This window comes from Corythoichthys intestinalis, chromosome 10 (genome assembly GCF_030265065.1).
Source record: "Corythoichthys intestinalis isolate RoL2023-P3 chromosome 10, ASM3026506v1, whole genome shotgun sequence".
In the NCBI taxonomy this organism is placed as follows: domain Eukaryota; kingdom Metazoa; phylum Chordata; class Actinopteri; order Syngnathiformes; family Syngnathidae; genus Corythoichthys; species Corythoichthys intestinalis.
In genome coordinates this window covers 52,380,938-52,400,403 of record NC_080404.1, presented here as the reverse complement: position 1 = coordinate 52,400,403, position 19,466 = coordinate 52,380,938, and the positions used below count along the sequence as shown (strand labels likewise).

At 38.6% G+C, this 19,466-nt stretch overlaps 1 protein-coding gene across 1 annotated transcript in view; it reads right to left on the bottom strand.

Moving 5' to 3' along the window:
* Nucleotides 1-19,466, bottom strand: part of slc30a6 (solute carrier family 30 member 6) — a 146,527-nt gene that overhangs the window by 57,731 nt on the left and 69,330 nt on the right. Inside the window, exons 11-14 of the mRNA XM_057849282.1 lie at nucleotides 9,349-9,468; nucleotides 9,164-9,266; nucleotides 4,943-4,990; nucleotides 4,796-4,864 (exon numbers count right to left, since the gene is read on the bottom strand). Of these exons, the coding sequence (XP_057705265.1) occupies nucleotides 4,796-4,864; nucleotides 4,943-4,990; nucleotides 9,164-9,266; nucleotides 9,349-9,468 (340 nt within the window). The remainder of the gene's footprint in view (nucleotides 1-4,795; nucleotides 4,865-4,942; nucleotides 4,991-9,163; nucleotides 9,267-9,348; nucleotides 9,469-19,466) is intronic.

Sequence of the window (19,466 nt, the reverse complement as noted above, 5' to 3'; positions counted from 1 at the left end):
GGGCCACGGAACGTGCAGTCAGGGGTCAAATGAGTTTGGACAGATGCTCTGTTAGCAGTCGGCCAACAAGCAACAGTTTGTGTACACGCGCCCACGCAACACCACGGGAGCCGGGGTGGCCACCTGCAGGCGCTTGCGACGGAGCTGGAGAAATATTACAAGTCAAGGTAGATGTACAAAAATTTTTTCATCCAAAGTTGACATTGCTCCTGTCGCTGAGCTCGTACCCTGTCACTTACAGGCAACAAGAAAACAACTAGTGTACGACGCAAAGTGGCAACAGAGACGCTAAACAAGAGGTGTCGCACTGATGTGTGATCGTTTTTAGATTAAAAAAAAAAAATGTTTGTAGTCCAAAAATTGGAGAATATTTAATTTTTTCCCTTTAAGGAAATAAATAAATAAAAAATTAAAAAGATGTTGTTTTTTTTTTAACTAAGTCCAAAAATGAAAGACCAATTTCCCCCCTTGTTTAAAATGTTAAGAAAAATGAAAAATGACAAATAAATGAATACATGAAAGGAGAATGTTTCTCTTTTCTTTTCTTTTTTTTTTTTTTTTTAAAGATTGATTAATTCATCTTCCATTTCGCGTATCCTCACATCGGTCGTGGGGTGCTGGAGCCTTTCCCTGCAGGCTATGGGCAGTAGGCGGGGCACACCTTGAAATGGTTGCCAGCCAATCTCAGTGCACAGGGAGACAAACAACCATTCATGCACACACTCATACCTAGAGACAATTTGGAGGGGTCAATCAGCCTACGCATGCAAGTTTTTGGGATGTGGGAGAAAACCCATGCAGGCATGGTTGGAACATGCAAATTCCTTTTTTAAATAGATACAAACAAAAACAAAAAAAGTAAAATAATAAAATAAAATAAAAAAGGGACTATTTACTGTTAAATAAATACAGGTACCTCTACTGATGAAAGCCTCTACAAACAAAATATTTTCAGGTTACGACACGTTTAAACGGGAAACTATTGTCTCTTGTTAAGAACTTTCAGGTTACGAGAGAAAAAAAATACAGGAACACTTTATAGTTATCCGTTTTACTAGTTAATAGATCATTAGTAAACTGTTGATAAATGATTTATTGTTGATTTGTGAAGTATTTGTTAACAGTTTGTTAAGCATTTACAGGGTGTTCCAATATGGTTGACCCCATTCTAAATGCCCATGCTAGTTGATGGAGCTTAATAAAACTATATACTAGGGCTGTCAAAATTATCGCGTTAACGGGCGTCAATTAATTTTTTTAAATTAATCACGTTAAAATATTTGACGCAATTAACGCACATGCCCCGCTCAGATTAAAATGACAGCAGTGTAATGTCCGCTTGTTACTTGTTTTTTTAGTGTTTGGCGCCCTCTGCTGGCGCTTGGGTCCAAATGATTTTATAGGTTTTAGGCTAAGAACAATGAGTGAGCATGGTGTAATTATTGACATCAACAATGGCGAGCTACTAGTTTATTTTTTGATTGAAAATTTTACAAATTTTAATAAAACGAAAACATTAAGAAGGGTTTTAATATAAAATTTCTATAACTTGTACTAACATTTATCTTTTAAGAACTACAGGTCTTTCTATCCATTGATCGCTTTAAGAGAATGATAATAATGTTCATGTCATCTTGTTGATTTATTGTTATAATAAACAAATACAGTACTTACAGTGCCTTGCAAAAGTATTCGGCCCCCTTGAATCTTGCAACCTTTCGCCACATTTCAGGCTTCAAACATAAAGATATGAAATTTAATTTTTTTGTCAAGAATCAACAACAAGTGGGACACAATCGTGAAGTGGAACAACATTTATTGGATAATTGAAACTTTTTTAACAAATAAAAAACTGAAAAGTGGGGCGTGCGGTATTATTCGGCCCCTTTACTTTCAGTGCAGCAAACTCACTCCAGAAGTTCAGTGAGGATCTCTGAATGATCCAATGTTGTCCTAAATGACCGATGATGATGAATAGAATCCACCTGTGTGTAATCAAGTCTCCGTATAAATGCACCTGCTCTGTGATAGTCTCAGGGTTCTGTTTAAAGTGCAGAGAGCATTATGAAAACCAAGGAACACACCAGGCAGGTCCGAGATACTGTTGTGGAGAAGTTTAAAGCCGGATTTGGATACAAAAAGATTTCCCAAGCTTTAAACATCTCAAGGAGCACTGTGCAAGCCATCATATTGAAATGGAAGGAGCATCAGACCACTGCAAATCTACCAAGACCCGGCCGTCCTTCCAAACTTTCTTCCCAAACAAGGAGAAAACTGATCAGAGATGCAGCCAAGAGGCCCATGATCACTCTGGATGAACTGCAGAGATCTACAGCTGAGGTGGGAGAGTCTGTCCATAGGACAACAATCAGTCGTACACTGCAAACATGTGGAAGAAGGTGCTCTGGTCAGATGAAACCAAAATTGAACTTTTTGGCCACAATGCAAAACGATATGTTTGGCGTAAAAGCAACACAGCTCATCACCCTGAACACACCATCCCCACTGTCAAACATGGTGGTGGCAGCATCATGGTTTGGGCCTGCTTTTCTTAGCAGGGACAGGGAAGATGGTTAAAATTGACGGGAAGATGGATGCAGCCAAATACAGGAACATTCTGGAAGAAAACCTGCACAAGACCTGAGACTGGGACGGAGATTTATCTTCCAACAGGACAATGATCCAAAACATAAAGCCAAATCTACAATGGAATGGTTCAAAAATAAACGTATCCAGGTGTTAGAATGGCCAAGTCAAAGTCCAGACCTGAATCCAATCGAGAATCTGTGGAAAGAGCTGAAGACTGCTGTTCACAAACACTCTCCATCCAACCTCACTGAGCTCGAACTGTTTTGCAAGGAAGAATGGGCAAGAATGTAAGTCTCTCGATGTGCAAAACTGATAGAAACACACCCCAAGCGACTTGCAGCTGTAGTTGGAGCAAAAGGTGGCGCTACAAAGTATTAACGCAAGGGGGCCGAATAATATTGCACGCTCCACTTTTCAGTTTTTTATTTGTTAAAAAAGTTTAAATTATCCAATAAATTTTGTTCCACTTCACGATTGTGTCCCACTTGTTGTTGATTCTTGACAAAAAATTAAAATTTTATATCTTTATGTTTGAAGCCTGAAATGTGGCGAAAGGTTGCAAGGTTCAAGGGGGCCGAATACTTTTGCAAGGCACTGTATGTACCGTTTGTTGAATGTATATACATATCCGTCTTGTGTCTTATCTTTCCATTCCAACAATAATTTACAAAAAATATGGCATATTTAATAGATGGTTTGAATTGCGATTAATTACGATTAATTCATTTTTAAACTGTCATTAACTCGATTGAAAATTTTAATCGTTTGACAGCCCTACTATATACACTTTATGTTGAGGTTTTATTGGTTAAATATAGAAAGAAAAGTACAAATATTTGTTGGTTCTATGGCAGATTTTCATAAATGTGCAACATGAGCGCTGCCTGCAAAACGCCTTATCAAAATGCCGTTTCTTTTGACGTGAACGGCATTTCTTAACCTGAAAAAATAGAAATTCAACGGTGTGTGAAAAGCTTGTTAAGGGTTACATAAAACGTTTGGCCTCCGTTATTGCCAACAAAGGGTACGTAACGAAGTATAGAGATAAACTTTGGTATTGACCAAATACTTATTTTCCACCATGATTTCCAAATAAATTATTTAAAAATCAAACAATGTGATTTTCTGTTTTTTTTTCTCCACATTCTGTCTCTCATGGTTGAGGTTTAACCATGTTGACAATTACCGGCCTCTCTAATATTTTCAAGTGGGAGAACCTGCACAATTAGCGGTTGACTAAATACTTATTTGCCCCACTGTATTAACTTTTATTCACTATGGCACTCAAGAAAGTGATGGTGAAAAAAGGAATAGAAAAGAGTTATTTTGTCGATACAAACAAAGCAAGAGATAATAGAAAAGTATGAAAAAGGGGTGCGTTTGGTTGATCTCTCCAAAAATCTGGCCCTAATACATCAACAATCGGCATGTTATCAAACGTCGGCGCAAGAACAACACCGGGAGTTTAAGGCAACGCGTGCATGGTTCGAGAAGTTCAAAAAGAGAACCAGAATTCACTCTGTTGTTCGGCATGGTGAGGCAAGTAGCGCTGACCACAAAGCGGCCGACGAATTTGTGCAAAACTTCAAGCAACTGGTGACTGAGGAGGTCAAAAGGAGATGAGGACCGCAGTCAAAAGGTAAATGACCGTCATTTGTATTATGTATTTTTTGTTTTTTATATGATGCACAACTCTCATTTTGTTTATTGTGCAATAATCTAATTGTAACAAATATTTATTACGTTTTGATGTATCTTTATGTTTTATTAAAGATGTGTGTCTGAATTTTGGGCGGCTTGGAATGGATTAGGGCATTTACAAGGAAAACGCGTCTCTACTTACAGAATTTTCAAGTTAAGGAACTGCTTCCAGAACCAATTACTTAATGTAGAGGTACCACTATATACGGAATGATTCAAATGTTTTTAGCTGGTGTTTTATTCCGGTTTTACCCCAATACTAACATTTAATGTGGCATGTCATTAGTGCTTGGAATGGATTAAGGCATTTGATTCATTCAAATTTGATTCATTTGCTAGTTGATTGTTCAGTTAATCGTGGCAGCCCTAGTTTACCTACCATTGACGGCGCTAAACAGGTCAATGGCAGCCAAATGAGTTTAATATTGATATGGGTTATGAAGGAAACCACAGCAAGACTGTCAACAAAGTCAGAGAAAGGTGCCGCCCTGAAAGCAGATCTTACCAGAGACCCGAACCCGAGCGTCCAGAAATGCTCGTTGCGAACTTCCAGCACGCCGTCCAGCGTCGACACCTGACAGACGCAGAGACATGAAGTCAGCAAATACAATCTCACGGCTATATCGAGTGCGTGTTGGATTGCGCGACCGACCTCTCGTAGCAGCTTGTCTAACTGACCGATGATGTGAGAGGGCGTGGTCTGCCGGGAGGAAGTCACGTGATTGCGGACGAAGAGCCAGAGAGGTTTTATGTAAACAAGAAAAGCAAAAGTCACCATTTGAGAAGTCAGAGGAAAAAAGGCTAGTCAAAGTGGCAGTCCAGGGGACCAAAATCAACTCGTGGCATCATTTTGTATGCCGTTCAAATGTAAAACACTGTTTTTCTTTAAAATAAAATATATTTCAAATTTCTGTAGTCCTGAAATCACACATTATTAACAGTCCCCCTCCCTTTTTCTTTTTCTTTTTATTTTATTTTATTTTTTTACATTTTTTTTTTAGAAAATCACTTATAGCAACACTTGGTAACTTTTCAGTTTTGGTCGATTTTAGTGATGCCGGTGGACAAAAGCGGCAGTGTTTTGCCTTAAGGAAGACTGCGTTTCCCATAAGGACCAGCGCACACCCGCATGTTGTCGTAAAGTCATTAACAGTGTTGGGAATAATCAGTGTTGTTAATTTTACTTTAAAAAAGTAATTAATTACAGTTACAAATTACTTCTCCCAAAAAGTAATTGTGTTAGTAACTCAGTTACCTTAATGTAAGAGTAATTAGTTACTTGGCAAAGTAACTAGTGATAATTTTCATGTTTTTTTTTCCTCAAAAAAAAAAAAAAAAAAAAAAAAGTGAAGTTTAAAGGGTTTTGGGGACAATTGCCCCTAGCCCAATTCTTTACCCTCCACTTAACTAGACACAAGGGTATTACTAGATAGTAACCTTTGCTATGTGTGGAAGTCACTTAAAGTTGTGAATCAACCGTTAAAGTTGTTAAAATTCCCGTTATTGCATTAGTTCCCTTCTGTCTACTTTCAACATGTGTAAGTTTTAAAACTGTTTCATCATTTAAAGATAGATTTAAGTCAAGATTTTGCCGATTTAGGAGCATTTTAGATTAAAAAAAAAAAAAAAAAAATACTTAGGTTCGCTAGGAAGGATCTCTACAGCAGAGCCTTCCTGAGAGGTCTACTGCTTTAAGATGGCGGCTGTTTACTAACGCATGTAGTCCTTAAAACATGTTGCCAATGCAGCCGTGCCTGTCATTTGCATCTAGTTCTATAACATGTGATATCTACCGTATCATGTGGGGGTAGTTTGTAGGCTATGGCTACAGTCAGGTAGTATTGGAGCCACCTAGCATCGCGTTTGCAACGGCGTCTTCCCCACTCCTGCTCTGCTCTCTCGTCTCCGTGAGTCCGTCTCTCTCAGACTTTTTTTATTCAACCAACTTAGTAACGCATAGTAACGCACGCCTTTCCCGCCTCAGTAATGGTAACGGCGTTGCCAAGATGAGAAAAGTAATTCATTAGATTACTCATTACTGAAAAAAATAACGCCATTACTAACGCCGTTATATTCTAACGCTGTTATTAACAACACTGGGAATAACGCCGTTATAAATAACGCTGTCGCAAAACGGCGTTATTTTTTCAGTAATGGGGTAATCTAACTACCGGTAATTATCTTTTCCACCGTTACCGTTACTGATGGTCAAAAGTGGTGCGTTACTTACTCTGAGTAAATTGAACAAACTACCAGCCGTAGCGAGTCCACTCTGCTCTGTTTTTTTGTGATCCAAGACTTGGGGTGCGTTCAAGTTCGAGAATAGCGCACATACTCCTTATGACTCCAGGCTGTTTGTCCCTGCTCATTCAATTAGACAATGTTTTCCAAAGCTTACTGACATTTCTGTGTTTGCTACACCTGAATGCTAGCCTCGTTCCCGTCCCCCACTGTCAGCCAGCAAGAATGCTGCTTCCATCTTGAGGACGACAGACGGTTTGAGGGTGACGGGAGGAGTAGGGGGACGAGGCTACCTGAATGCACCCCCTGGATAGATGCGATGGAAGTTATTGTGATTGGCTGAGGGTTAGAGTCATGTGTCATGGTAAGCCAATCAAGAGCCGGTGTTTTCACACACACACCGGAACAGCGCGTGCGGCAAACACACACAAGCAAAACAGATGTAGAGGGATATGATGGCAGAGCATTCGGAGGAAAATATGTCCTTTACGAGGTGGAGATATAAACACTATTTCAAGTCAAAACACTTGAAGTACAGTAGGCGATGTCTACTTGACCAGTTGTCTCAGGTTGTGAGGGTTAGATTTAATTTATTAAACTCACTTTATATTGTTTACTGCCGATTGTTATTTTATTATATTGTTTACTGTTTATTTTTGTTGCACGTCAAGTGTAGGATAAATCTGTTGCTGGTGAGGTGCAATAAATATTACAAGGTTCTATAACTCCACTACCTGTCTGTTCTTCTCTATTCAAGTGACTCGAATACTGCTCAGAAAATTTCAAATTCTTTGACATACAACAGCTTCTTTTTAAAGTAACGAAAATACAGTGATACCTCGGCTCACGAACGCTTAAGCTCACGAACTTTTCGCCTCAAGAACATTAAATTCGCGAGCATATAGTCTCTGCTGGCGAACTAGTTTTCGGCGGACGAACCAAGCCACGCGGTCGGACAGCGCCACGAGAAGCTGACGCACGCTCACGGCGTCCCAGTTCGTCCCCTCCCTTTCGTTGAGTGCGGACGTGGTTTGTGTTTGATAGACATTTTGGACCATATTGAGTGTACTTTTGCTATTATGGGACCGAAAAAGAGTTACATACAGTCCTTATGGAAGGTGACTCGTGTTACCAATTCGCCCTCGACTGGTAATTGGCGGTGCTTTCAGCTTCCCACCGTCGTGAGAAGTGGACCGGCGAGTCACGTTGGCTCGTTGTCGTCGGTTGTCTTCGGTTCGCCCGATTTCCTCTCCAGAAAGGAGGCGGCGTGCATACAAACACCCAGAGGCGTCGGATGGCTTTTTGTGGGCACTTTTATTAACAACCAAAAGCATGTGGGGGGCACAGCAGTGGAGTCTACGCTAACTGCGCACTTTGCCGGTAACACTCTCCTTCCAAACAGTAACTCCCTCCCTCCTCCTCCCACTCCTCCCACTCCCATACCATCGCAAAGGTAAATAAAACAACTTTATTATACAGTACAGTTTATTTCTTTAATTATAATACAATAGCACACTTATTATACATAAAATAAGGTATATTTTTGTGTAGTTTTAAGGCTTATTTAGTAGAAAATTATGTTTTATGGGGACCTGGGAACGGATTATTCTCATTTTAATGGTTTCTTATGGGAAATAAATGTTCGGAAGACGAACTTTTCGCCTCACGCACACTTTCTGGGAACCAATTATGTTCGTGAGCTGAGGTATCACTGTAGTTACTTTCCCTGCTAACTAGTTACATTTACTAAAAATTAATTCAGTTACTAACTCAGTTACTTTTTGGAAGAAGTATTGAGTAACTATAATTACTTTTTTAAAGTAACGTGCCCAACACTCGTCATTAATCAATCAAAAAACAATCACCCTGTCACCCGCAGATGGATTAAACAACATTTCTGTTTCCAGCGGCTGTGTGAACGATGAATAGTAATAAAGTAATGAATCCAGTTGTGGCTAAACGATAGCATATGACAGTTAGTAACTGTGTGGCATAGTGCAGCAAATGCTATGAAAACATTTTATAATGGTTGAAAAGTTAGTGTTGCTTTAAATCCAAATATGAAAAAAGGAATGTTTACCAATTTTCCCTAATTAGATTAAAAATATAAACAAACAAATATATTAAAAGAGAATATTTATGTTTGTGTGGGGCCAGCAAATTTAAATCATATGCATTTTGTAGTCCAGAAATCAGAAAATAATAACCGTTTTTATCTGTTTCCAATTTCCGATCACGTGATCAGATCAGGGACATCCCTAAAATATATAAAATAAATAAATATAAATATAAAAGAAATGGGAAGAAAAAAAATAAAATAAGAGGCTCAAAAATTAAGTCATTTTGAGGTCAATACCATCTCTAAATGGTTTATTGACAATCAAAATAAATGACGATTCATTTGCTAATTGAGTTTTAGCATCCTTAGTTTACCTGCCAATGACGGCGCTGGATGTCCAAACCATTTTGACTGGGAGGAGCAAACGAACGAACGTTTTCAAAATGGAGTGGCTGTCCAGAGCCATCAATGGCACCCAAAGTAGTTCAATATGCAAAAGGGTTGGCCAGTTCTTCCAATGATTACGGCTGCTGAAAATCATCAAGTTAAATAGGAATGCAGTAGTATGTTTACCTGCAGCAGCACTTTTCCGCTGTACACGCTCATGGGATACATGGTGCCAAAGGTCATGAGGGCGATGGCCACCGCCGACGCGGTGTCCGCGCCGTTGTAGTCGCTGCTCACAAACATAACAGGCGTCAACGTTGCCAAAAAGTGTAACATAAAAAAAAAACGTACATGTAAAGCTGCCATCTTACTTAATTTCGATGAGTAAGTAGGTGACACAGAGGGACAGCGCCCCCGCCAGGTTGATCAGGACGAAAGGGTTCATGCGAGGCAGCAAAACGCTGCTCAGACCTGGAATCACGCCGCACAAACTACACACACACAAAAAAACAAGCGAAAAAGTTTTTGACTGTCAAGTTGCACAGGTACACATTTTCATAATAAATATTACTGTATTTTTGGAACTATATGTTCAGTTTTATGAAATAATTGGATTTTTTTGCAGTGTTTTTTTTGTGGATGTCTTTATTGCCAAAAAAAGGAAGGACGTGGACATCACATTTTGGGTCATGTAGGCCACGATATTAGCATTTGCTATACCGGTGGTGTCCACATATGTGGACACATTTTCCCAATTTTGACATTAATCACCACTTATATATATGGCGGAAAACACTCAGGTGACTTGAAGTCCCGCTCTGTGACCCTCAATTTGGCCAACTTTCCAAATTGGCCGATATGCACGTGTGATACATTATTGGAAAGCTTAAAATCTCAATTTTCTGAGTGAAGAAATATTTTGAACAGGAGGGCATTTAAAAAAAAAAAAAAAATTAAACAGCGAAATCCTATCTGAAGGTGAGAGCATGAAAGAGCAGAATTAAATACGCCATGACTTTAACGAGATTTTATCGCGTACTTACCTTGTTTCGATCCAAAAAACTCCATGTAGCATGTATCACTGAGTGTCAAGCCACAGCCGTGATTGGCCACAGCTGAATTTTTTGGGGATTTTATGGGTGAAACATGGTCATATAACAAGGGTTGCGATGCAGAAATCGCAGACATCAGGGAGTGGTTGAGATTTTCTTTTTCATATATTTACGCTTTTAAACGTTTTTTTATTTTTTCAATTTTTCTTTGTTTGGATTGATTATGTATCATCTAACATATCGAAGAAAATGCTAGAGTACCAAAAAAATACAATTAAGCAATAGTTATGCGGTAGATATCCGTGACTTTTTATCAGACGCCATTTTTTTCCATCGTGACCTAGCCCAATTGGTTTAAAAGTTTAAAATCTGCCAGTGAATTATTTTTTAAAGTCTTTTTTTTTTTTTTAATGAAATATTAGACATCAATTAATGATTCCAAGCTAAAAATGACATTTTACATAGCAAATATAATTACCTTTTTTTTTTTATAGCTGGGTTGAAACAAAAGCGGTTGCGCGACATCTGCAAATGGGGGTTTCCAGAGTAAAACGGACAAATTAAAAATAGTTCGGGGGCTTAATGCGCCATGAATCTGCTATGGCAGCATACAGACATATTGTTCTATTAAACACAACAGTTGTTTCGGCTTAAAATACAGCAGTTTATTTTAAAGAGTGCAAGAGCAGAAACTGCTTTTTCAGTCTTGCGTTTTCCGCCATACATACAATATACATACATACGATATATATATATTATATATATAATTTTAGGAATAATGTGATTAAAATGATAGTAAAAAAAAAAAACCCCATAAAATCAGATAAATAATCAGAGCCTTTGTACTTCATTAACCTTAAACAATTGCATTTTTAATCACACAATACAGTCTTTTTGATTGACTGGACTTTGGCGGATAAATTAATCGAATAGAACTTGTGGCCGGGTTACGACATACCTGACTTACATGATTTCTACTTTATGACGCACGTCTCATCCGCTGTTTTTCTCTCGTCCATTTTTTTTTTTTTCCCCTTTAAGTCACGTAACAGTGCCTCGTCTGCCACCTCTACGCCTTGATGGTAAGTACAGTATATTATTTGTCATTTAATTTTGCTTTTTATTAGCTCTAATTAATCTAAATGGTTAATCTCTAAAGTAATTGCTATGCATATCTGGCATTTTTAAATATTATTTTTAGGGCTGTCAAAATTATCGCGTTAACGGGCGTTAATTAATTTTTTAAATTAATCACGTTAAAATATTTGACGCAATTAACGCACTAGGCCCGCTCAGACAGATTTAAATGTCAGTACAGTGAAAGGCCAACTTATTAATTGTGTTTTATGGAGTTTTTCCGCCCTCTGCTGGCGCTTGGGTGTGACTTGCATATGTTATGTGGCGTAATGTCGCCCTCTGCTGGCGATTCAGTGCAGCTGATTATTTGAGTTTCGGCGCGCTTTTCTGACGTGATTATATGTCGACGCGAACTCACACTAATAGACAGTGCTATTCAGACCAGCTAACGTCCGCATCCAGTATTCAGTGGCAGTTCTCATAGCCCCATCACACTGTTTGTGTCTAATACATGCATCGCTTGTGAGTTATATTCCTCCTTTGTTTATATTCATGAGCATTAGATAGTTATTGATGATGTGTATTTGAATTTGTTCACATATATGGTGAAATGCAGTTACATTGTTAGATGCTTGTGAGCTAATTGGCTAGTGCTACTGCTGAAATGGACACGTGTGTGTACATTTTATGTTATTTTGTGATTTATGCAAGTTATTGACACATTGCCTTGTTATTTTCAGTGTTACAAAAATACAAGAAACGTGCTCCTGTCAAAAAGAGATGACTTCAGTAAAGCCCATGCAACTTTGCCACACCGTCTGATTTCTTTTTGGAACTTACGTTCGCTATCTGTCAATTTGTGTACTCACACACATTGAGGACAGAATAGGGCTACTAGTTTATTTTTTGATTGAAAATTTTACAAATTTTATTAAAACGAAAACATTAAGAGGCGTTTTAATATAACATTTCTATAACTTGTACTAATATTCATCTTTTAAGAACTACAAGTCTTTCTATCCATGGATCACTTTAACAGAATGTTAATAATGTTAATGCCATCTTGTTGATTTATTGTTATAATAAACAAATACAGTCCTTATGTACCGTATGTTGAATGTATATATCCATTCCAACAATAATTTACAGAAAAATATGGCATATTTTATAGATGGTTTGAATTGCGATTAATTGCGATTAATTACGATTAATTAATTTTTAAGCTGTAATTAACTCGATTAAAAATTTTAATCGTTTGACAGCCCTAATACAATCTAACTTGTTTGACATCACGTCAGCGCTATTTTCAGTTAGTTTCAAGCGTTGCTTTCACGTTGGGAAGCAGGGGTGAACGCCAGTTAACATTTCAAGAAGGCAGAGAAACGTTAAACGGCGCAGGCTCAGCGATGCCCGCATTTGTTAACTCGATATTAGCCCGCCAGGATATTGAGCAGCATCCATTTACAGCGCTGGACCGGTGCCACTCATAGCTGCCGTATTCATTGTTGAATTGTGCAAGATTTGGACCTTTTTTTCCCTCTGTATTATTGTGCAGCCATTGAGGTATGTTTTTGTAAGCAAATATGTCTCTATTGATTTACTTTGCAGCATTACTGTGCGCTCTTTATCATTATTGTATTGTATTTTCTAATAGTGTGTTCATAGTTTGATGGTGACAAATGAATAAATATCAGTTTTAAGAAGAACTATGGCGTGATCGGTGTTACCAGAGGGAAGTAATATCTATCAATCTATCTTATTTTTTACTTTATTTTATTAATACTGTATGATGTATAAAACATGTTTTTGGATAGTTATTTTGAGATTCAGGGTATATTTAGGGGTACTTAAAGGGTTACGTCCGAGTTATGTGGAAATTCGGGTTACAGCGCTAGCGTAGGAATGGAACTCGTTCGTAACCCGGGGACTACCTGTTGTATAATTTGGAAAAATTCAAATAATTGTATTATTTTTAGATTAAATGTGTACATTCGTTCGTTCGTTTTCTATTTCAGTAGCCATTAGTTGAGCGAATGTGCATGACAATTTAGTTCCGAGTTAGGAATTTAAACCGCAAATAAAACGTTCAAATTTCCTTTGATCTTTCGCCCCTTCCGGTCCAAAGGATTGGACAACTAGCATCGTCCATGAAGTGTGCCCTCTTTCTTTGTCTTTTGTTTTTATTGTGTCCTTAAAAAAACAGAGCAAGTTAAAAAAAAAAAAAAAAAAAAACATCTTGAAGGAAATTTTGGCTGAAAAAAATCCGAGATTTTATGTTTAGGGCTTATCACCTAGCCCAATTATCATACAGTATAAGTAGACATATAACAGCCCTACACAACACATTAGCGCAGGTAATGCTTACTTCTTTGTCTTAAAAACCTGTGGAATTACCTGTATTTCAATATATACGATATATGACTTACAGGAAAAGAAACTAATGTGCGACTCACAGTCCAAAATCTGTTACTTTAATTTCTCATGTTTACTTTTGTATCGTCATTTTCAATCCTATTGTTCATCAGCTCTGTATTTTCCAACAAAGGGGACGCACAAGCGGCAGTAATGTAACACAAACACACGTGCGCGAGCGCGACATGCTTTATGTAACCCGGTCGGCCCCCAGACACCGGGGAGGTGACGCAGGGGGCAGACGGCGCAGCTAGAAATTGTCGGCGAGCCGCTCGTCGGAATAGTGACCTTCACCTCGCACTAGTGTTGCGCTTCAATACGTCGCCAGACCTTTACAATCCCCGCAGCGTGACCCAAACTATGCACATGCACTGCCCAAAGTAGGCCGGCACGTCCCGTTCTAGTGGCCAATCACGGCTAACTTGTGCCGTTTGTGTGTCACGGTTGCCCCGCCGCGAAGCACACGACAAGGGTTAACTCATTCACTACCATGGACAGTGATAGACATCAAATTCATATTAACTGGGACGACTGGCATTGAATGATCAGGTTCCAGTGCTGTTAACAGCGATAGACGTCTAATCCGTTCGGACTGGATTCAAAATGAATTGGACGTCTACTGCCGTCAATAGCAGCCAGTGAGTTAAAAGTAACACTTGGTGAAAAAAATGATTCAACCTGACCAAAAACACGAAAGAGAATGAAGAAAGAAAGTAAAATACTAGGTAGCACAACCTTTTGACAAAATAACTTGCAAGAACAGCTTCCGGTATTCATCAATGAGTTTCTTACAATTAGGGTTGTTCCGATCATGTTTTTTTGCTACCGATCCGATCCCGAACGTTTTAGTTTGAGTATCTGCCGATCCCGATATTTCCCGATCTGATTGCTTTTTTTTGCAACCGATTCAATTCCAATCATTCCCGATAATTGTTCCCGATCATATACATTTTGGCAATGCATCAAGAAAAAAATGAATAAAACTCGGACGAATATATACATTCAACATATAGTACATACTGTAAGTACTGTATTTGTTTATTATGACAATAAATCCTCAAGATGGCATTTACATTATTAACATTCTTTCTGTGAGAGTGATCCACGGATAGAAAGACTTGTAATTCTTAAAGGATAAATGTGACTTTGTATATTGTGACTAAATATTGCCATCTAGTGTATTTGTTGAGCTTTCAGTAAATAATACTGTAGCCATTTAACTGTTCTGCCCAAATGCATGATGGGAAGTGCAACCATGACTGTGCGTAGTAGTACCAATTGATATATCTTCTCTGCGTTGGGAAATAACATAGGGTGTTAAGAAAAAGTTTGACTGCTACCTTACTTCCCCACATTGCGTCCCACGATATTTCTAATCGTTGGGAGAGGGATTGTAAAGCTTTAGCCAATTAAAAAAAAGTCTCCAAAGGCTGCCAAAATTCATTCTACTCATTTTACGCTGCCTTTTAGCTCTATATATAGGTATAACGACGCCATTAAAGATTGAACGCGACAATGCGTGAGTGGGTCATGCAGCGCATGCGTTAATTGAGTTAAATATTTTAACGTGATAAATTTTTTAAAAAAAATTTAATTACCGCCATTGACGCGTTAAGTTTGATAAGCCTACTTTAAGCCTAAAGACTCTGGATGAGTGTAACACATTATGTCTGTAACGTTAAATACAACTTGGAAAACGATTCAATTAAAAAAAAATATATATATATATTAAAAAAAGGCATGTCCGATATTTTTTTGCCGATTCAGATACTTTGAAAATGACGTGATCGGACCCGATCGATCATGCTCTGCTGGAATTTTAGACCACTCTTCTTTGGCTAACTGCTCCAGGTCTCTGAGATTTGAAGGGTGACTTCTCCAGACTGCCATTTTCAGATCTCTCCACAGGTGTTCTATGGGATTCAGGTCTGGACTCATTGCTGGCCACTTTAGAAGTCTCCAGTCCTTTCTCTCAAACCATTTACTAATGCTTTTTGAAGTGTGTTTTGGGTCATTGTCTTGCTGGAAGACCCGTGACCTCTGAAGGGGACCTAGCTTTCTCGCACTGGGCCTTCCATTATGCTGCAAAATTTGTTGGTAGTCTTCAGACCTCATAATGCCATGCACACGGTCAAGCAGTCCAGTGCCAGGAGCAGCAAAGCAACCCCAAAACATCAGGGAACCTCCGCCATGTTTGACTGCGGGGACCATGTTCTTTACTTTGAAGGCTTCGTTTTTTGTCTTGTAAACTCTGCGTTGATGCCTTTTCCCAAAAAATCTCTACTTTTGTCACATCTGACCAGAGAACATTCTTCCAAAACGTTTTTGACTTTCTCAGGTAATTTCTGGCAAACTCCAGCCTGGCTTTTTTATGTCTCTGGTTCAGAAGTGGGGTCTTCCTGGGTATCTTACCATAGTGTCCCTTTCCATTCAGACGCTGACGGATAGTACAGGTTCACACTGTTGTACCCTCAGACTGCAGGACAGTTTGAACTTGTTTGGATGTTAGTATCTTAGTATGGAGTTGGATCTTTATCCAGCATCCGCACAATTTTTCATTGAAATCTCTCAATTTTTCATTTCCATCCACATCTAGGGAGGTTAGCCACAGTGCCATGGGCTTTACTCTTATTGATGACACTGCGCACGGTAGACACAGGAACTTTTAGGTTTTTGGAGATGGACACGTAGCCTTGAGCTTGCCCATGCTTCCTCAAAATTTTGCTTCTCAAGTCTTGAGACAGTTCTCTGGTCTTCTTTCCTTTCTTCATGCGCAATGTGGTACACACAAGGACACAGGACAGGGGTTGAGTCAACTTTAATTCATTTTAACTGGCTGTAAGTGTGATTTAATTATTGCCACCACCTGTTATGTGCCACAAGTAAGTAATGGGTGCTGTTAATTACACAAATTAGAGAAGCGTCACATGATTTTTCAAAGGTGCCAATACTTTTGTCCGGCCCATTTTTGGAGTTTTGTGTAAAATTATAATGATTTTTTTTCTTTTTCCCCCATTCTCGTTTGTGTTTTTTCATTGCAAGCAAAATCAATAAAGATAGTACTACCAAAGCATTTGTAATTCCAATCATTTTCTGGGAGAAATTGAACATTATCTGACAGAATTTCAGGGGTGCCAATACGTTTGGCCAATAGTGTAGCTGAGGAAGATTGTTAATGTGTTTTCTTAGTTTCAGTGCTGTAAGTGGTAATTTGGCAAAGTTGTAGTGTGATGAATGAAAACAATTCTATTTTTTAAAATAACTGATTCCTCTATCAGCATCAACCCAGATCTTATGGGTTCAATTCTCAGCCCTGATGACCTCATTTAAGGCTGGGTTCACACCGCATGTTTTCATGCACAATTCCACTTTTTTGTCTTATGTTTTTTTTGGTGTGCCCGTTCAGACTGCCTCTGTTCACTGAGCCCGTTCAAGTATTACGCATGCGCACTAACTCACAGTCCGACACGCCCTGAGCAAACTGACCCGCGTGCACAGAAGCATCCAAACAAATGACAACATATGCTGGCTGTCATCCGTCATTCCAGGGTGATCATATTTTGATTTCCAAAAAGAGGACACAAATACCAGACATTAATAATCCCCGTTTCATCTTGTAACCAAAGTTTATATGGATTGATAGAACACATGAAAGCACTGTGCGTGCATGACGCACACACAAAAGCCTGATGTGTGTGCGTCAGTTTGCCCCGACTCGGCCATGTAAGCAAGAATGAAATATTGCTCATTTGGCGCACACAAAGAACACTGAGCATTATCAGGATTATCCGTTTCTTCATTTTATTTTTTTATGACTGTGGTTAAACGCGACTACTGCGTAAAAGAGTTCGAGCTGGGCCCTAATGCTCATGCACAGCTACATCGCTGCTGTCCTGCCTGCCGCTCTCGATCTTCGCTGACGTAATTGCTGCATGAATTCCAATTTGGGAGACTTGACAGTTCAGACCGCCGCCACATTCAGGAAAAATATGGCCCAGATCGGATTTAAATCACATAGGAAAGTGAACCAGGTCGGATTTGAAATGGTACACTCCTATGCGACTTGTCCTGTTCAGACCGTCAAGTTAATGCCTCACTTGAGTCGGGAAAAACACGAAAAAATCGGATTCGTGCATAAAGACCTGCGGTCTGAACCTAGTGTAAGAATCCTTGAACAAAATACTAAATCCCACATTGCTCCTGGTGCTACGTCACTAGTAGGTAGATGAATATATATCGGTGGGCAAACCGGTCCTCAAGGGCCGCAGTGGGTGCTGGTCTTTCTTCCAACTGATCCAGCACAGACAGTTTAACGAATGAGGTTTCTTCTGAAACAAGAAGCACCTGACTGCAATCAACTGACCAGATTGGTAAAAGGTTTCATCTTGATAGGTTGTAACAGAGACCTGTGGCCCTTTGTGGAATAGTTTGCCTACCTCTGGTATATGGCAGAAAACACAGACAAGACTGAAAAAGCAGTTTCTGCTCTTGCACTCCACTGAAACTGAAATTGCTGTATTTTAAGCCAAAACAACTGTTGTGTTTGATAGAACAATATGTCTATATGCTGCCATAGCAGATTCATGGCGCATGAAGGCCCCGAACTATTTTTAATCTGTCCGTTTTACCCCGAAAACCCCTGTTTACATACATTGCGTAACCGCTTTTGTTTTAACCCAGCCATAAACCTAAGGTAATTATTTTTATCATTCATCAGTCATTTTTAGCTTAAAAATCATTAATTGATGTCTAATATTTCGTAAAAAAAAAAAAAGACTTAAAAAAATTATTCACTCGCATATTTGCATATAACTTTTAAACTAATGACGTCACAATGAAAAAAATGGCGTCTGTAAAAAAGTCACGGATAGCTACCTCATAACTATCGCTTAATTGTATTTTTTTTGTCACTGCTGCATTTTCTCCGATATGTTAGATATAAATAATCGATTCAAACAAAATTTTTTTTAAAAATGTTTAAAGAGGTAAATATATGAAAAAGAAAATCTCGACCACTCCTTGATGTCTGCGATTTCTGCATTGCGACCCTTACTTTATTGCCATGTTTCACCCATAAAATCCCCCAAAAATCCAGCTGTGGGCATTCACAACTGTGTCTTGACACTCAGTGATACATGCTACATGGAGTTTTTGGATCGAAACAAGGTCAGTACGCAATAATATCTCATTAAAGTCATGGCGTCTGTAATTCTGCTCTCGCCTCCAGATTGGGTTTTGCTGTTTAAAAAAAATGCCTTCCTGTTCAAATTTTTCTTACCCCAGAAAATAGAGATTTTAAACTTTCCAATGATGTATCACACATGCATATTGGACAATTTTGAAAGTTGGCCAAATTGGGGGTCTCAGAGCGGAACTTCAAGTCACCTGAGTGTTTTCTGCCATATACTGTAGCGTCGAAGTGCTTTGAGTGCCTTCAATGTGTAAAACCACACACATAAACCCATTCATATAACAGCTTAGAGTCTCCTTTTAACACAAACTCCTATTTAAACTAAGTGTGATACAAGAGAGTGTGCTTTGAAATCTGATTTCGACTGTATTTATGAGCAACTGTTTGATTTAAAAAAAAAAAAAAAAAAGATTCATTACAGTCCGTCTCCTCCTTATTAGATTTAGTTGCTTAGAGAAAATAATTGAGTCATTGATACAATTTATATCAGCGATTTGCCCACAAGAAAGAAAACGTCAATCAGCAGCACTTTTTTTTTATTTAAACGAACAGGACTTTGGTCTTATTTGTGTACTGAGAAATTATTTTTATGTTTTATACTCAGAACCGTTATTAAAAACTTCAACACGTTTTATCTACTTCAAACAGTACAGTTGTAGACTACAGTTACGTCAGGAAGCTGTAATAAAATGTTATTATTGAAGGACATAGTCATCCATTTTGTCGTCATTATTACTGACAATGCTAAAGAAACTTC